Below are 18,270 nucleotides of genomic sequence, written 5' to 3'. Positions count from 1 at the left end.
ATAGAGTTGGTTTAAACGGTGCGTTCCTGTAAGGATCCGTGTTTGCAGGTTTCTCCCTGGAAGGGCACAGAAGAGGAAGGGACCGTTGCTACAAAGAGCCGCTGTCCGTTGTTGGTCAGTCAGAAGTAAAAGTGGGAAAACAGTTTCCTTTATGCTTATTTTTCATGTACACCTAATTCATAATATATAGGTATATTGGTGTTGTTTTCTAGAAAAAAAAAAAAATTGAGGTAAGGTGCATTTCGCCACAACTTGTAAGCAGCCTCCTGAACAGATTTTAGGGATTAGGGACGTGCCACTGTAACTGCTTCCAACTTAACCCCTCCTCAGTCTTTCCTCATGTCTTTCACCTATGCCCACAGTCTCCCACATTTATGATCGTGTCCTTAAAGGTCAGCCTCGATGTGAGTGAGCTCCGGAGATCAGCTCCGCATGTAAGAAATCACAGGATAACTCTATGAGGGTGATTTTCTTCCCTTGGAGGGAGGAGATAAAGATGTCACGGAAGTTTCCTTTAGGCTCCTCATGGCATCTCACCTTTTGGCCCAAGCAACCTGGGTGACATTAAGGGCTCCTTTTCACTCAGTGCCTCTGAGCTGCACCGCTGCCCCTGCCCCCACCAGCCAGATCACTTGAGACTTCACCTAAGCAGGACATGAACTCTTGACCTGGCCGTGGCCCCTCTCACACTCCTTCAAGACCCACCTGGATCAAGAGGTCAAGGGCCTGCTGGCTGCCTTTGTCCAGGGATGAACTAGATTCCCAGAAGCAGAGGTGGGGAGAAGGGAGACCTACAGTTCTCTTCTCTATGCTGTCAGCTCCTGAGCCTCAAATCTTTAGTCTGAACAATTTCTATTCTTGGGTTCTCGACCTTTGGTAACCAAGGGGCCCCTTTGACAAAGCTCACAGACCCATTCTTGGTATGTTTTTAAGTGAATAAAAATTATGTTAAAAAGAAAACTGAATATATTAAAATGCAGTGCTGCCCTTGCATGGCTAACTCTTCATTTTTGGTGTGACTGTTCAAATGTCACCTCCCCCAAGATGTCTTCCCTTGTCACCTTATAGGACAATGAGAGAAGATTGCGATTTACAAACGGGCATCTAAATTACAGGGATTTATAAGCACACCACGTTGCAAAGGCAACATCAGAAAGAACAATCAGAAAAGAAGGGAGGGAAGAGGCAGGGCAGGAGGGAAGGGGGTCAGGTGTGACCAAAGTGAACAGTCCTGGTCAGCCTTCCGCTCAGTGAGTCCCTGCGCTGGAGGGTCTGGGTTTCCTCCAGGCCTCCCTACTGAAGCACATCACTCTGGGCTGAGGGTGTCTCTTCTACTGAAAGGAAGACACTTTCTAGACTCTTAAATGGCCTTTAAATGCAAATGTGGTTCTTCATCTAAAATTTAATCAGAGAAACAGAGACTCAAATACATGAAATATAACCATGTAAATCTAATTATATTTGAGGAAATTGATATTAGTGGCATCCACTTATAATATGAAAATAATAATAATAACAACTAATTACTGAGGTCTTAATACATTATATTAAGGCTTTTACGCATAATTTAATGCTCACAAAAGTGCTTAGGCACTGTTCTTCTCGTGGCGTAAGTGAGACTGAGAAGTAAAGCCACTCAGCCTTGGCCACACAGCTGACAATTGGTAGACTTGTAATTCACATCTACGGCTGTATGACTCATGTTCTTAGTCCTCACCCAGCCCCAACTTTTCATAAGCACTGGTGACTGTAGTAGACTTGACATTTTAATAGAATTCATAGAAAACACTTGATTAGAATGTTTATTTTCATTTTAAACCTGGACATGTACACAGTTGCCATTAAATATGCTCTATAGTTTTTAAAGACTTATTTATTTATTTTTAGAGAGAGGGAGAGAGCACACAGTGTTGGGGGAGGGGCACAGGGAGAGGTAGAGAATCCTCAAGCAGATTTCCTGCTGAACGTGAAGCCCCACACAGGGCTCGATCCCAGGACTCTGAGATAAAATGACCTGAGCTGAAATCAAGAGTTGGGGGTTGGGCGCCTGGGTGGCTCAGTGGGTTAAGCCGCTGCCTTCAGCTCAGGTCATGATCCCAGGGTCCTGGGATCGAGTCCCGCATCGGGCTCTCTACTCAGCAGGGAGCCTGCTTCCCTTCCTCTCTCTCTGCCTGCCTCTCCATCTACTTGTGATTTCTCTCTGTGAAATAAATAAATAAAATCTTAAAAAAAAAAAAAAAGAGTTGGGGGTTTAACCAACTGAGCCATCTAGACATCCCATCCTTATTTATTTATTTATTTATTTATTTATTTATTTTTAGAGCAAGAGAGCAGGGGGAGGGGCAGAGAGAATCTTAAGCAGGCTCCATGCCCAGCTCAGAGCCTGAAATGAGGTTCAATCCCATGACCCCAAGACCATGAATGACCTAAGCCCAAATCAAGAATCAGATGCTTAACTGCCCATTAAATATGCTATATTAAGTAGAACTTACTGTTTTGGAAGAATTCCACATGATGTAGATTTATCCACTGGGGGATGGGCAAGAGTCAAGGAAATGCTATTGCTATAGGCATAGATGAGAAGCAAAGCCAGCCTCTGAGGGTTCTCTGGCTTGTGATAAATGTTGTATGCAACATCCTTTGTTTCTCTCCTACTCCTCTCGAGAACCAGAAGCTCTGAGGAGTGACTCCCAAAGAAACAAAAGAAAGAAGGAAAGAGGAAAGAAGAGAAAGAGGAAGGCAGGCAGGTGGGTTGGCGGGAGGGAGAGAAGGAGAGAAGTTAGGAAGGAAGAAATAGAGAATGAGGGAGGGAAGGAAGAAATCACTTTATATTTCTATTTGGTTCTTTCATCCAGAAAGATAAAAGAGTTAACAAATTACTTTTCTTTGCCTTTTTGTACATTGAATGGTTATGAGTTTTTCTTACTTCATTTTCCAGATATTGGGAGAGAGAATGGTAAACAAATTTACCTGATAGTCTATTAAGGTAAAATTTCAGAATCACAGTAATTTAGAAAAAAAAGGCGGGGCTCTTAAAAATACTTCCTTAATAGTTGAAGAAGTAGAGGCTCTGAGAGGTTGATTTGACTGAAGACACATAGTCAGTGTGGAACCAGGAGAAGAGTCTAGATTTAGGTGCTTGGTTCTGTACACTCGGTAGTAATCCAGGAGCCATGGGACATTCCTTCATTCGTTTACCTGTTCTTCCATTCAGGCTTTATTGGGCATTCACATGAGCCAGATGCTACCTTCGGGCAAGGAGGATATGGCTCTGCCCCCGAAGTGGTTCACAGACTGATCAGAGTTGTCCTTAGTTTTCAGAGAAGGATACTGAGGGGAGAACCGTGGGAGGGGGCAGGGAGCTGGCATAAATGGGAAGAGCAGATGGGCATGCTGAGGAAGGGCAGGACGAAAGAAGAACATGTATATTAGCCTGGGATTCAGGAAAGACCAGGGCTTCGCTGGAAGTGTGAGTAGGGCATGAAAGATTACATGAAATGTGCAAAGGCAAGGAAATTGAAACTGATCTGAAGACCAACAAGCCCGGCCCTGGAAGGATTTTAAACCCGCCTTTGCCTGAGTACACACGGTCCTGTCTGCCTGGGTTGTCCCTAATTTACGTGTCTTTTTCCAGATTCTCTCTCTGAGTATATTTTAAAATATTGTTGCATTTTAAATATTATGCTTACTAGAATCTGCGAGTAGATGCTTCTCTTTCGCTTCTGACTGTGGGAGCTCCAGGGTTAGGAACAGCGCAGCTCATTCATCCTGGCCTCTCAGGGAGGGGCGTGGCACAGTGCTCTGCACCGAAGAGATTCTCACTAAAAGTTTATTGAACTTAAATATTCTCATCTGCTTTTTCGGACTCATGTGGCTACGTTACTGAGTAGGAATTCATGTTATCTTCCTCAAATTCAAGTCATTAGAATACTTTAATGCTACTAACTTAGAATATTAAGTTATTAGAATACCTTGATGTTGTTCTCCTGGAATAGTGTCAGATGCTTCCAGGGTTTTTCCAGGGTTTTTGTAGTTGTTAGAGGTATTATTTTTCTTGTTCACCCAGGGGACTACCATGCTTCTAAGAGAGTGCTGGCAAACAGGGTAGTTTATTTCGAATAATAGCCTTCTCTGATGCCTGTACAGATGTTTAGTTGGGTAAACAGGGTTAAGCGAGTGAGAAGTGGGTAAATGGAGAACAAAATGGATTTGAATGCTTTTTTTTTTTTAAATTTTTTATTTTTTATAAACATATATTTTTATCCCCAGGGGTACAGGTCTGTGAATCACCAGGTTTACACACTTCACAGCACTCACCAAAGCACATACCCTCCCCAATGTCCATAATCCCACCCCCTTCTCCCAAACCCCCTCCCCCCAGCAACCCTCAGTTTGTTTTGTGAGATTAAGAGTCACTTATGGTTTGTCTCCCTCCCAATCCCATCTTCTTTCATTTATTCTTCTCCTACCCACTTAAGCCCCCATGTTGCATCACCACTTCCTCATATCAGGGAGATCATATGATATTTGTCTTTCTCTGCTTGACTTATTTCGCTAAGCATGATACGCTCTAGTTCCATCCATGTTGTCGCAAATGGCAAGATTTCATTTCTTTTGATGGCTGCATAGTATTCCATTGTGTATATATACCACATCTTCTTGATCCATTCATTTGTTGATGGACATCTAGGTTCTTTCCATAGTTTGGCTATTGTGGACATTGCTGCTATAAACATTCGGGTGCACGTGCCCCTTTAGATCACTACGTTTGTATCTTTAGGGTAAATACCCAATAGTGCAATTGCTGGGTCATAGGGCAGTTCTATTTTCAACATTTTGAGGAACCTCCATGCTGTTTTCCAGAGTGGCTGCACCAGCTTGCATTCCCACCAACAGTGTAGGAGGGTTCCCCTTTCTCCACATCCTCGCCAGCATCTGTCATTTCCTGACTTGTTGATTTTAGCCATTCTGACTGGTGTGAGGTGATATCTCATTGTGGTTTTGATTTGTATTTCCCTGATGCCGAGTGATATGGAGCACTTTTTCATGTGTCTGTTGGCCATCTGGATGTCTTCTTTGCAGAAATGTCTGTTCATGTCCTCTGCCCATTTCTTGATTGGATTATTTGTTCTTTGGGTGTTGAGTTTGCTAAGTTCTTTATAGATTCTGGACACTAGTCCTTTATCTGATATGTCGTTTGCAAATATCTTCTCCCATTCTGTCAGTTGTCTTTTGATTTTGTTAACTGTTTCCTTTGCTGTGCAAAAGCTTTTGATCTTGATGAAATCCCAATAGTTCATTTTTGCCCTTGCTTCCCTTGCCTTTGGCGTTGTTCCTAGGAAGATGTTGCTGCGGCTGAGGTCGAAGAGGTTGCTGCCTGTGTTCTCCTCAAGGATTTTGATGGATTCCTTTCGCACATTGAGGTCCTTCATCCATTTTGAGTCTATTTTTGTGTGTGGTGTAAGGAAATGGTCCAATTTCATTTTTCTGCATGTGGCTGTCCAATTTTCCCAGCACCATTTATTGAAGAGGCTGTCTTTTTTCCATTGGACATTCTTTCCTGCTTTGTTGAAGATTAGTTGACTGTAGAGTTGAGGGTCTATTTCTGGGCTCTCTATTCTGTTCCATTGATCTATGTGTCTGTTTTTGTGCCAGTACCATGCTGTCTTGATGATGACAGCTTTGTAATAGAGCTTGAAGTCCGGAATTGTGATGCCACCAACGTTGGCTTTCTTTTTCAATATCCCTTTGGCTATTCGAGGTCTTTTCTGGTTCCATATAAATTTTAGAATTATTTGTTCCATTTCTTTGAAAAAGATGGATGGTACTTTGATAGGAATTGCATTAAATGTGTAGATTGCTTTAGGTAGCACAGACATTTTCACAATATTTATTCTTCCAGTCCGATTTGAATGCTTTTTTAAAAAAAATCACAGACTTCTTCATTCAGAAATTTACATTCCAATTTTTCTAAATTTCTCCATGATTGAATGAGTGGCTTTGATTGTTTTTTGAAATAAAACCTCCCAACAGCAGAAGCCACTTTGGTTATTCAGCCTTATAAAACAGTCATCATTTTTTTTTTTTTAAGATTTTATTTATTTATTTATTTATTTATTTATTTGACAGACAGAGATCACAAGTAAGCAGAGAGTTAGGCAGAGAGAGAGGAGGAAGCAGGCTCCCCTTTGAGCAAGAGAGCCTGATGCGGGGCTCAATCCCAAGCAAGACCCTGGGAACATGACCTGAGCCAAAGGCAGAGGCTTTAACCCACTGAGCCATCCAGGCACCCCTCAAACGGTCCTCATTTTTAATTCTATTCTGGGGAGTAAAGTGATCTGCAAATATAGCCATAGATCCCTTAGCTAAGAATTGCAAATCATTTTCTTTTCAGAATATCACATTGATTCTGAGTATGGGTTAGTATGTCATTACATACTAACACTTTATAGAACTCAAAAATGTTTCCCCCCCCAACAGAAAAAAAACAAAAACAAAAACAACCCTTCATTAACAAACCTCATGCTTCTCTTACACACAAATGCATCGAGGCCCTCAACCAGTGCTTCTAAATCATTTGAGAAATATTGATGAAAAAGTTGTTACAGTTGGCTTTAGGGCTACTCTACATTTTAGATACTCCAGTTTTAAGTTTTAAGGCAAAAAAATATTTTCTCCTGAAGGGAAAAAGCATGTAGAAATCTCTAGAAATGAATTCTTGAACAATCCAGACGTCTCTCAGATGAAAACTTTGGTAATTATGTATAGTAACATTGTTGGCTACCAGCTCTATGTTAGTAGTTGTTTTTTTTTTTAACCTCATATTAATAAGGGAATTTCCAGTAGATTTACATGGTCTTGAAATGCATTTAGGAAGGCCAAATGTTCTCAGGCTGTGAAGAAAGGGGATTTAAAAAAAAAAAAAAAAAACTGCTGGTGAATGAGAAGGAATTTATTTCATGCTCAGTGGAGTTTGGCCTCATGAAGTTTCTAGCTACTGGCTAAATACGAGCCTAGAGAAATGATTCCACTGTGGGTCCTGAGTGAGGGAAAAACACAGATTCGTGTAACAGTGGTCACTAACAACAGTAAATAATATCTCTCAACCAAAAAATGTATAGTCTGATTTCCTAAGCGCACGGCCAGGCGGTGGGAAAACTGTGCCACACATGTATCCCTCCTTTGCCTTTGATTTTTATGGATAAAATCAAACGTTTGTTCTTGCTGGGTTCTTGATCCCAATGCCCTTTCCTACCCTTTGATTTCCTATCCCTCCTCTAACTTGAAGCTCCAATAGTTTCCCTTTATTGAAATATTTCTGTGGTCTTTAAAATGATTCAGCAAACTGAAGGGCTTTAAAAAAAAAAAAAGATTATTTTTAACACATGCTTTTTCTGGTGTGCGTTTCTACCTTTCTTTCATCTTCTAGCAGATACGGTCCATATGCAACAGGGAACTGTGATTATTCTATAACGGTGAAGTGAAAATAAATGTATTATGTAAGGAAGAATGTTTAGTGAATTTTTTTTTTTTTTCCAAACACTGGCTTATCTGAGAAGAAAGATTCAGTTTTAGTGAAAGACAGCCAGGTTATTTTTATGACATTAGCTATTTAAAGGTTTTTCTACTCAACCATGTTAATGAAGGAATTTATTTTTCTTTTTATTAGAAATCTGTTTGGGATAGCAGCAAGGTAAAGACATGTAGAAGTTCTTTAAAGCCTACTTAGTACAAACACCTACCTAGTGCTGATTACTATGATTAAGATATTGTTCGACCAAATTATGTTACATTTATGTTCATGAGTGTTGAGCTTCTTTTTCTCAGTGACTCAGGGCAGAGACTTCTGAGAACAGAGAGCAGGCACCTTCATCACTCCGGGTTGCCCCCAGTAGCTCAAGGCCATTGAGGTTCTCCTGAGTGGGCTGGACCTTTGGGCAGGAAATGGGGAGTTCCCTTGATGGGGAGCCCCTGCAGGAGGAGAATAAAGCGGTGGGAACACTTGTTAGCTTACCATGTAAAGTATTTGTTGAAAGAGAAATGCATTGCTAAATCAAGTCCCATGACCTTGGTTTCCTCTTCTTGCTTGACTAATCTGTGCAAAAGGAATGGACAGAGTTGTTTGTACTACAAATCTAATACATGTCCTATAGAGCCAGAAAAACATCTCTTTAATTATGGGGATAAAACACCAACATTCAAAACCATATTGTATTTTAAATGATTGGCTCATAAGATACCTTTGAACCAGCTTACTGGAGTAGCGTGTTCCCAAAGGATGGAGAAAATTAGTATTTTACCTCAGTACCAAACAATAAATATCAGCTCCTCCTGCCATCTAAGTACCACTCCCAAGAATTACAGGTCACTTTAGAAACTAGGTCAGTATAGAAAAGATAAGTGTCTAACTACTGGTTGATAAAAATTATCCTTTAGGGAGCTGTATAATTATATATAATGATTCATCTGTTTCTTCATAAAGTCTTTTTAATTAAAGAATTCCCTTTAAAGGAATATGATAAAAATAACCAACTTTAAGTTCAAAGTGACAACTAATATTATATATTAAATATTGGATCTGGTGTAAGTGTGTGCAGTGTTTTACAGTTAGGAATAATGCTCTAGAACACAAATATTCCATAACAATTTTCTGCTGAGATGCTAAGGGTCATTCTCCTCGGATAAGACACTATGAATGGGTAGTTCTCTTAAATGTGGAAAGCCCTTGGAAGACTACCTAAAATGTTGTTTTTTAAATTTGTATGTAGTAAGTTTTTTTATAACTTAGTACATACTAAGTTTTTTGAAACTCTTATAAAAATTACAATTTTTATTTTGTAACTTCAATTATTAAAATACTTGTAATAGAACAGATAATTGAAAACATTAAGCAGTATCTAAAAAATAAAAATTGAAGACATGGGGGCACCTGGGTGGCTCAGTGAGTTAAAGCCTCTGCCTTCGGCTCAGGTCATGATCCCGGGGTCCTGGGATAGAGCCCCACATCGGGCTCTCTGCTCAGCGGGGAATCTACTTCCCCCTCTCTTCTCTGCCTCCTCTGCCTACTTGTGATCTCTGTAGGTCAAATAAATAAATAAAATCTTTTAAAAAGGAAGACATGAATTCCTTCTATATTACTAATCTTAGTACATTGTGCTTTTTCAGATTTCATTGGAAAAGAAATACTGCAGAGATATATTGACTCTGTGTTCTTTTTAAAGAAAGATTATCTTCTGTGATCTTGGAAGATCAAATTCGAGTCAATTAAAGAATCCCCACTCAGCCAAGACACGCTCCTTCAATGCTCTGTCTCAGTCCACGATGTCCATTTAGGTAGAATTCCTATCCAGTTTCATATACACCATCGTTTCTAGATCTTTTTGGAATCTTTACAGCTATTATCTTCTTTTACCAAGATAAAGCCAAAGTTCTAAAGAACCTAAAGGAGTTATGCTTCTTATAGTCATCCAAAAATTGTTTTCTGAATAGTTTGGACCAGGTCACTCAAGACAAAAAAGAATGTACAAAGGCAAAGATTAATAGTGAATTGAAGAGAAATCTTGAAACCCAAATTATTGTGTTCTAAAGTTTTATTCACTAGCAAAAACAGGCAGTAAAGACAAGAGGAAGAAAAAAATCCTAGATAATTATAGGAAGGACCTTGTAAGTTCTAGCAGAAGCAACTGTAACAAAATGAGCCAAGAATAGATGCCCTTCTTTTAAGTGAAAGGTGTCAGAATTTCATTGGCAGATTCATGCATTGGATCATTTGAAAATTGCCTTAAAAACTATCTTCCCAACATTTTCTTTTTATTTTAAAGATTTTTCTTTACTTCTTTGAGAGAGAGGGAGAGAGAAAGCACGTGCACAAGCAGGGGGGAGGGGCAGGGGAGAGGCATGAGGGAGAAGCAGACTCCCAGCTGAGCAAGGAGCCTGATGTGGGTCTTGATTCCAGGACCCTGGGATCATGACCTAAGCCAAAGGCAGAAGGTTAACCCACTGAGCCATCGTGGCGCGCCCCTCCAACATTTTATTATGAAGATTTTCCATTAGAAAAGTGGAACGCATTGTATAGTAAACATCTCTCATCACACCAGGACCCTACCATGAACATTTCATTCTTCCCGCACCACCTATGCATCCATCCATAGCCCATCTGTATCCATCAACACAGCTTATTTTTGGATGCATTTCAAAGTGAGTTTAGACATCAGTACAGTTTGCTCCTAAACTTTTCAGCATTAATGTCGATATTTACTTATAATTCTTTTTTGTTTTCAAAGTAAAATGCACATACTGTGAAATACTCAAATCTGCCCAAATTGTAGATTTGTGCCTTCTATGATTTTTTCATAACAGCATATGTCTGTGTAATCCAAACCTTTGTTGAGATATAGAATGTAACATTAACCCCCCAAAGTCCCCTCGTGTTCCCTCACAGGCAATCCCCACCCCCTGCAACTCTCGTTCTGAGTGTTTCCTCATGGATGTGTTTTGCTTGTCCTAGAGTTTCATAGAAATGAAACCGCCCATATATGCTGCTCTGTGGAAGGCTCCCTTCGCTCAGTGTATAGACTTAAAAATCTTATTGGTTCACCTGCAAAGTGTGAGATTCTTTTGATTTCAAGTAGCTGAGCTGATCTTGTGGATCGTGACTTTCAGGGCTGTTTCCTGCCATTCTCAACCTTGCCAGCAATGCCCACATCAGCACCAATGCGACTTGTGGTGAGCAAGGGCCCGAGATGTCCTGCAAGCTTGTGGAGCACGTGCCAGGTCGTCCCGTGCGCAACGCCCAGTGCCAGATGTGTGATGCCAACAGTGTCAACCCCAAAGGCAAGTGTCACTCCTATTCAGAAGGACCCTTGAGGATTGGTGCTTCTTAAAATGAGGACTGAAGGCTTCTATTATTAGGAGTCACGAACATTGTGTTCACCTTCCCCACTTTTCATTGCCACTAGCCTTGCAGTTGGGAAGTCAAAAACTTGAAACCAAGAGCTGAGAGGAACTCATGTTTGTTTTCTTTTCACAGAACGCCATCCAATATCCAACGCAATTGACGGGACCAATAACTGGTGGCAAAGTCCCAGTATTCAAAACGGGAGAGAATATCACTGGGTCACAATCACTCTGGACCTAAGACAGGTAGGTCTGGTGGAACCATTGAAGAATGTCTCCGGGTTGCTGAGTTGTACTCTTCTGATGACCTTCAGGAAAGTCTGGTTTGCTGCTGAACATGTTTCCATTCTGGTCAGATTGTTTTTCCTTCAGGTGAATTAATGTGAGGTATAGAAGTAGTCTGTGGTATCATTTCTTGTCACATTTTTCATTCCCAGGCATCTGTGGGGAGATGAGTGACATTGTTTGCCTGGGGTCTGATGTTCTGGGAAGCTGGGTCAGTGGAGCATACGCTGCTGTTCAGGATTTTCTGTCAGGCTGTGTGTCACATGTCCTCAGACACCCCGGGGGTGGGGGACCACACACGCTGTTCCTTTTGAGGTTACTATCTTGCTGTTATCACTGTACAAAGTTATTGCAGAAAGGCTGTATGTAGTAATAAGGCTAGGAAACAAAGGGATAACGTTAAGCCTGTTGGCCATGCGTCTGCCCTGTCATGGCATCTGTGAGGCTGAGAGAAGGCTGGGGTGGTCCAGTACTTCTGCGAGCAAGCCTTCAGTATGATCTGGCAAAGGCAAGGCATAATTAGCTCCGGCTACACCTGTATCCTCTTGCTTTGCCTCCAAACTACATAGAAGAATGGAGAGAAATATGATGTGGGTCCCCATGGTCCCAGTATTTCTGGGAAAGGGAAGGAAAAAGAAAGAAATCTGAGTGGGTAGAATGAAAAGAGAGCTGGACGACATTTGGGAGCTATTATCAACATTTCTCATTTGAGTTCTTCAGAAAAGCCATCACCTGACGTTCTTATTTATTTCCATTCAATTACTCTTGCATTGGAACTCATCAGTATCATGCTAAACACAAGCTGAAAGAGAAAAATATTGAAATATGCCTTGTAGGGTTGAAATAAGAATTGTGGAAATTTAATGGCGAATAATTAAAATTCTTCGAAGAAATGGTAGTTTTTAAAATGTGCAGCATTCTAAGTAGAAGACAAAGTGGTGCTCTGTATATTCACATACAATCAACTTCTGATTTCTAATAAGAACTGTAAACCAAGTAGCAAAATGTGAAGCTCAGGAGATTTTCCCCCCACACACATTTAGGTTTGTAGTATTTATTTAAGTAAAATAACACTTCCAATTGTTTTCAGCCATGTGTCTTGAAGTAATAGATCATGTCTTCATATTTTTAAATCTCCCTAAAGAAAAAGAGAAAAGAGCCTCCCTTTTGGCCTGGCCTTTGTTTTTCTTTCAATGGCGAGAATGTGTCTGCAGGAGATTTTGGTTTTCCCATCTCTTTTTCTATTTATTTTCTCTTTTTAAGGGAATAAATAGAACAATTTTCACCATCAGGAGTGTGATACGAGTTTAGAGACAAAATACCCAGCTGGATATTTTCCATGTAGATTTCAGATTCGTGTTAGGCTATCACTTATCTTGCAGTATGTCACATTTGACTTCACTCTGAAGAGGGGGGGAGCTCTTTCCCCTTAGGTTGTATAGAGTCAACTTGAGCAATTCCAGGGGATGTCAGTTTTAGGTCTTGAAGGCATGTTTCAAATATAGGCATGTGGGGCACCTGGGTGGGCTCAGTGGGTTAATGCTTCTGCCTTTGATTCAGGTCGTGATCCCGGGGTCCTGGGATCGAGCCCCACATCGGGCTCTCTGCTCAACGGGGAGCCTGCTTCCCTTCCTCTCTCTCTGCCTGCCTCTCTGCCTACTTGTGATCTCTGTCTGTTAAATAAGTAAATAAAATCTTTTTTAAAAAAAGATAGGCATGTATGCATAGTTAAAGACCTTTAGGTAATTTCTAGCATTTTTAGATATGCTTCTAAATGAAGATTACATAAACTAATTGGTACTCTGAAATGTCTTTACTTTTTATATGGTTTACAATTTTTGTCATGCTTTCAGTTTTTAAAAAAGTGCACTGTGCTTATATCTGAGCAAATCTTTCAGATTTGTTTATTTATTGAGCCTTTCTATTATGGGCATTTTTTAATAGGTAGGAAGCATATCTCAGTGGGCATGCATATACCCACCAAGATTCAGAGATTGTTAAGCATTTTGCAATGTTGGTTTCATCTTCCCAGTTTCCAGGTGAATGGCAGTCATTGTGATATTGTACCAATACATTATTTTTTGTATCTTCAAAAAATAGAGATTTGTCCTGAAGAGGCGTCATGCCATTAGTGGCCCCAACAGAATTAACAGCTATTTCCTAACCACTGCTTCACCACCTGTATCGAATTTTCCCAATTTATCCACCAATATCTTCTGTAGCTTTTTTTTTTCTTTTTCAAACCAGGATCCATAAAAACCTGATCATTAGATTTCTTAAATCTCTTCTAATCTGAATTGCTCTCTACTTTTTTTTTTTTTTTTTAGGATATTGACTTTTAAAATAGAGTAGACCAATCGTCTTATAGAATATCCCACGATCTAGATTTACTGGATTGTTTCATTGTGGTCTTGTTAACATGTTCTTTTATGCCTTAGATTTCCTATAAACTAAACTCGGCTCTACAGACTTCATTAAATTCCAGTTAAATAATTTAGGCCAGAACACATGATCTGTGATCCTGGCTACTTCCTTTGATCCCAAGGCTGGCGGTCCCACTAGTAAGGAGGCTAATCCATTAAGTACTAAATGTATACTTTGTATCTGATATTGATGGTATCTCCCTTATAAAGTTATCTTGCCATCCCCCCATTTCCTTTTTGTCTCCTGGGTCTTATCGAGACTCAGATCTAGAGTGTGGCTACACCTTCCTATGACTTTTTACCCTTGTAAGAATATGTGTGTTTTCCTGTCAAGCCAGCCATTATCCAACTACTCGTTAATTCTAGATACGCTCCAGGAAGGTAGGGATTGGCAGCCGTATTTTTCATCTTCCTCCTCTTCTTCTCTTTCATTTTCCTTGCCTGTTAACATTTCCTGCGGCTTGCCTTGCTCACTCTTGCACACCCAGGCCTCAGCAGAGTTGAGACTCTGACTAAATAATTACACTGCAAATCCACCCTTTGTTCTCGAACATTCCCCTTCGCTTTTTTGTTCACAGCTTGATGAAAAAGATGATAGTCACCAGTCAAGCCTTTGACTGCTTTGTTTCACTTCTGTAAAAATGTAAATTCTGTAGTACAGATTTCTAAAGTCAAAGTGTAGATAGATCTTAATATCGTTGGGAGTTATAACAACATCATATTGTAGACGTGTTCGTGTAACTTAATAGGTCAGCTCCTGAGGTTTTAGGACCAAATTATCAGCTTCATTCTGTGTTGGCAGATGCTAAAGACTTCGATTCTCTAGTTGATGACCTCGCTGAAATCCTGGCATTTGTAGCCTCCATGTTTTGTGTTTGGTTACATGAAAGATAAATTAAAGAAATGAGAAAAAATGGTATTATCAGAAAGTCCATAAATGTCGTCTGGTTTGCAGAAGGACTTAACTACACAGTGTTTGCTTTAGTAACACATTACCAGAGGACCGATTAGATTTATTTTTTACTTCTTTAAAATAATGCCTCCTATTCATTCTGGCATTGACTCACAAAATCTTGAATTTACGCTGTTAGATATTTAGCAGTATCTTTCTTTAAAAAGCAATGCATGAAAGTTAAATGAGTGTGGTATTTTGTTTTAAGAAAAACAAAACTTAAGAGTCATTCCAACACATGTAACACTAACAAGTTATGGGGGTGATCTACAAAATGAACTACTGCTCACTGCCAAGTGAGTTAAAAGCTCGTTCATTGGCAGCACCCCCCCCCACCCCCGAGAACTGAATCAGGGGTCTTTTGTGAAAACTTAACATTTTAAAGAAATCATTCTGGGGGAGGGATAGCAGGCACATTTGATGGATTTTTTTTTTTTTAAGATTCTATTTATTTATTTGACAGAGAGATTACAAGTAGAGAGGCAGCCAGAGAGAGGGGAGGAAGCAGGCTCCCCACAGAGCAGAGAGCCTGACGTGGGGCTCCATCCCAGGACCCCAGGATCATGACCTGAGCCAAAGGCAGAGGCTTAACCCACTGAGCCACCCAGGCACCCCAATGGATCTTGACTCTAATGATTGTCACCATTCTCTTAGGCCTTGACAATTGTATGAAAATGTACTCCTTCTGATAGAATTTCTCCATAGAAGAAGCTGAGGATTTCCAGTTTGAGGCACAGGACTTTCAGAGTTAAGACAACTGGCAGAACATGTAATTGTTAGGGAAATTGGGAAATTGAAAGCACAGGGAGCTCCCGCTTCACACCCATGAACATGACTATTACTAAAAGAAATCTGGGATATAATGAGGGTTGGTGAGGGTGTGGAGAAACAAAACCACTGTGCCTTGCTGTGTTCATATACTATGAACATATATAGGAATCTCTCTACAGACACATACATAAGTGCATAAGTGCTTATAGGGACGTAAAATGGTACAGGTGCTGTGGAGGACAGCATGGTGGTTCCTGCAGAAGTTAAACCTAGAATTTCCACACGATCTGGCAATTCCACTTCTAGACATATACCCCCAAAGGAACCGAGAGCAGGAATTCAAGATCTCTGCACACCCCTATTCAGAGCAGCACTACTCACAGTAGCCAAAAGATGGAAGCAACCTGTGTCTGCCGATAGTAAATGGATAAATGGCGATGGTACATAAGTAGAATGGAAGATAGTCCTGCCTTCAAAAGAAAGCAGATTCTGGCACCTGCAACAACACAGGTGAACCTTGCAAACATGCTAGGCGAAATAGAGCAAACAGGAGGACAAACACTGTATGACTGCACTTACGTGTCGTACCTAGAGCAGACCTGTCTAAAGAGACAGAAAGTTGAATGCCAGCAGGGATTGAGCAGGCTGTGCTCACTGGGTGCAGAGCTTCAGCTGGGAAGAGGAAAAAGTTCTTGAGGCAGATGGTGGTGAGGCTCACACAGCAGTGTGAATGGACTTAATGCCACTGAACTGCACACTTAGAATGACAAAAATGGTCCTCTTCGATGTTCAGGTACATTTTACCACAATTTTTAAAAGTTGGCTACTGTGACTTACATGCTGTTTTCTATCAGCCTAGGTCCATCTACTCAGGAAACCAGAAGCCACACCAGTTATTTAGAGGAATGGATCTAGCACGAGGAACAGGTTAAATGGTGTTCGAGGATGGGGAGGAGAGTACCAAGGGAACTCAGGGTTGCTTATGGCTGGGGGAAGCCATGGGACGAGTTGGGTTATTCATACCCCGAGGCTTGGAGGAGGCTGCCCCATCTCCCTGCCTCCCTCCTTCAGCCTTCCAGCCTCCTGCTAGTGCTTCTACTCAGAGCCCCACAAAGCAGGGTATAGAAAGGTAGATTTGCAGTTGCTCCCCAAGGCACAAATCCTGCCTTCTCAGTAAGTGATCCCTTTGTTAGTGTGACCATAAAAACACAGAGGTCTGCCCTTGAAATCCTGGATAAGAATTGTGTTATAACCATCATTGTCCAGTGCTGAATATGCTTGTAGTGAGTTTTTAGATCCATTTTGGAACGAAGATGCAAAATTTAAAATTTTCAAGGTGAAATCATGGACTGCCTTCTGATAACATTGACAGACCGGATGGGTCCTTAGATCTCGGTCGAGAGACTGTCCTCAGTGCTGTGACTTTAAGAATGACAATGGTGTAGGAAAAGGGGAGGCAGTTCTGTTTATTTATGTGCGTATTTATTGTTACTTTTTGATTGTGTGGCATGGTGGAGACCTAGAAAATGTAGTTGGCTGATATGCTTTCATAATTTATAAAGTAGAAGGCCATAGCATTAAGAAGGAAGGATTGTTTTAGTCAAGTACCTGACAAATTCCACACTAAATAAATGTGAACTCAGTTTCCGTCTGTCATATTTATAGTTCACAAATGACTTTGAAGTCCCAAAGACCTTTACATATCACTGAGGGAAACGCTAACCAAGACCTTGATATAATCTAATTAGAGTCAGCTAGTAGAATTAGGTTAAGGGATGCAATTAAGTAGATGTTGAAAAATAAATTCATAAGTCAATAATTCTATTTTTTTTCTGGCTAGGAAAGTAATATGAGCTCGTGGTAGAAAAATTAGAAGGGTCAGGCAAAGGTAAAGAGGTAGCAAAACTTGTTATTGTGGGTGTTATATCATCAAATCCTCATATAGTATGAGTTTGGTCCTATAATTATCTCCTTTTGACAAATGACAAAGCTGAGACTCAGGGGGTTCAGGTAAACTCACTCAGGGGTAGGACTCCCTGAGGTTCAAGAGCCTGGGCTCTGTCTGCATCACTGGGCAATCCCAAAATAAATATTTTTACATATATGGTAGTATCCTGTTATTTTATTTAACTTTGTAGCATGCAGATTTCCAAATGTAACTAAAACTCATTATTATATATATTTGGGTGGCTCAGTTGGTTAAGCAGCTGCCTTCGGCTCAGGTCATGATCCCAGCGTCCTGGGATCGAGTCCCACATCGGGCTCCTTGCTCCGCAGGGAGACTGCTTCTCCCTCTGACTCTGCCTTCCACTCTGTCTGCCTGTGCTCGCTCTCGCTCACTCTCTCTGACAAATAAATAAAATCTTAAAAAAAAAAAAAAAAAAGCTGCAATAATATTCTTCTACATGGCTTACCCATCACTTGCATAGGAATTCCCAAGCCTGACACCTTAGCTGTTTTCTGTTATGGGTAATAACTTAAGCTTTCAATAAAAAAGGAGGATTAATATAATATGTATGCCTATGAAGTAATGGAGTGAAAGTATTTCAGTTTAAAGGTTCATATTGCAAGTTTGTGGTTAGTTTTATTTTGATTTTTCCATTAAAAAAGGAACATTTATTGCCTGTATATGTATAGAAATCTATACATACACTTCATATCTGAACATGAATATCTAATGTGTATGTATAGGACTTTTATAGTTGACCTTTGGAAACATGGGGCTTAGAGATACTGATCACCTATGCAGTTGAAAATTTGTGTAGAATTTTTGATCCCCCAAACCCAACTACCAACCTGCTATTGACTGGAAGCCTTATTGATAACATAATCAATTAGCACATATTTTTATGTTATATGTATTATGTCCTGTATTCTTACAACCAAAAAAGCTAGGAGGAAAAAGAAAATGTTATTAAGAAAATCTTAAGGAAGAGAAAATAC

At 40.3% G+C, this 18,270-nt stretch overlaps 1 protein-coding gene across 1 annotated transcript in view; it reads left to right on the top strand.

The window, feature by feature from the left end:
* LAMA1 (laminin subunit alpha 1) overlaps positions 1 to 18,270 on the top strand; it is a 158,921-nt gene that overhangs the window by 21,554 nt on the left and 119,097 nt on the right. Inside the window, exons 2-3 of the mRNA XM_032310545.1 lie at positions 10,663 to 10,833; positions 11,030 to 11,142. Coding sequence (XP_032166436.1) covers positions 10,663 to 10,833; positions 11,030 to 11,142 — 284 coding nt within the window. The remainder of the gene's footprint in view (positions 1 to 10,662; positions 10,834 to 11,029; positions 11,143 to 18,270) is intronic.

Source organism: Mustela erminea, chromosome 13, assembly GCF_009829155.1.
Source record: "Mustela erminea isolate mMusErm1 chromosome 13, mMusErm1.Pri, whole genome shotgun sequence".
NCBI lineage: Eukaryota > Metazoa > Chordata > Mammalia > Carnivora > Mustelidae > Mustela > Mustela erminea.
This window is presented reverse-complemented; position numbering and strand designations above follow the sequence as displayed.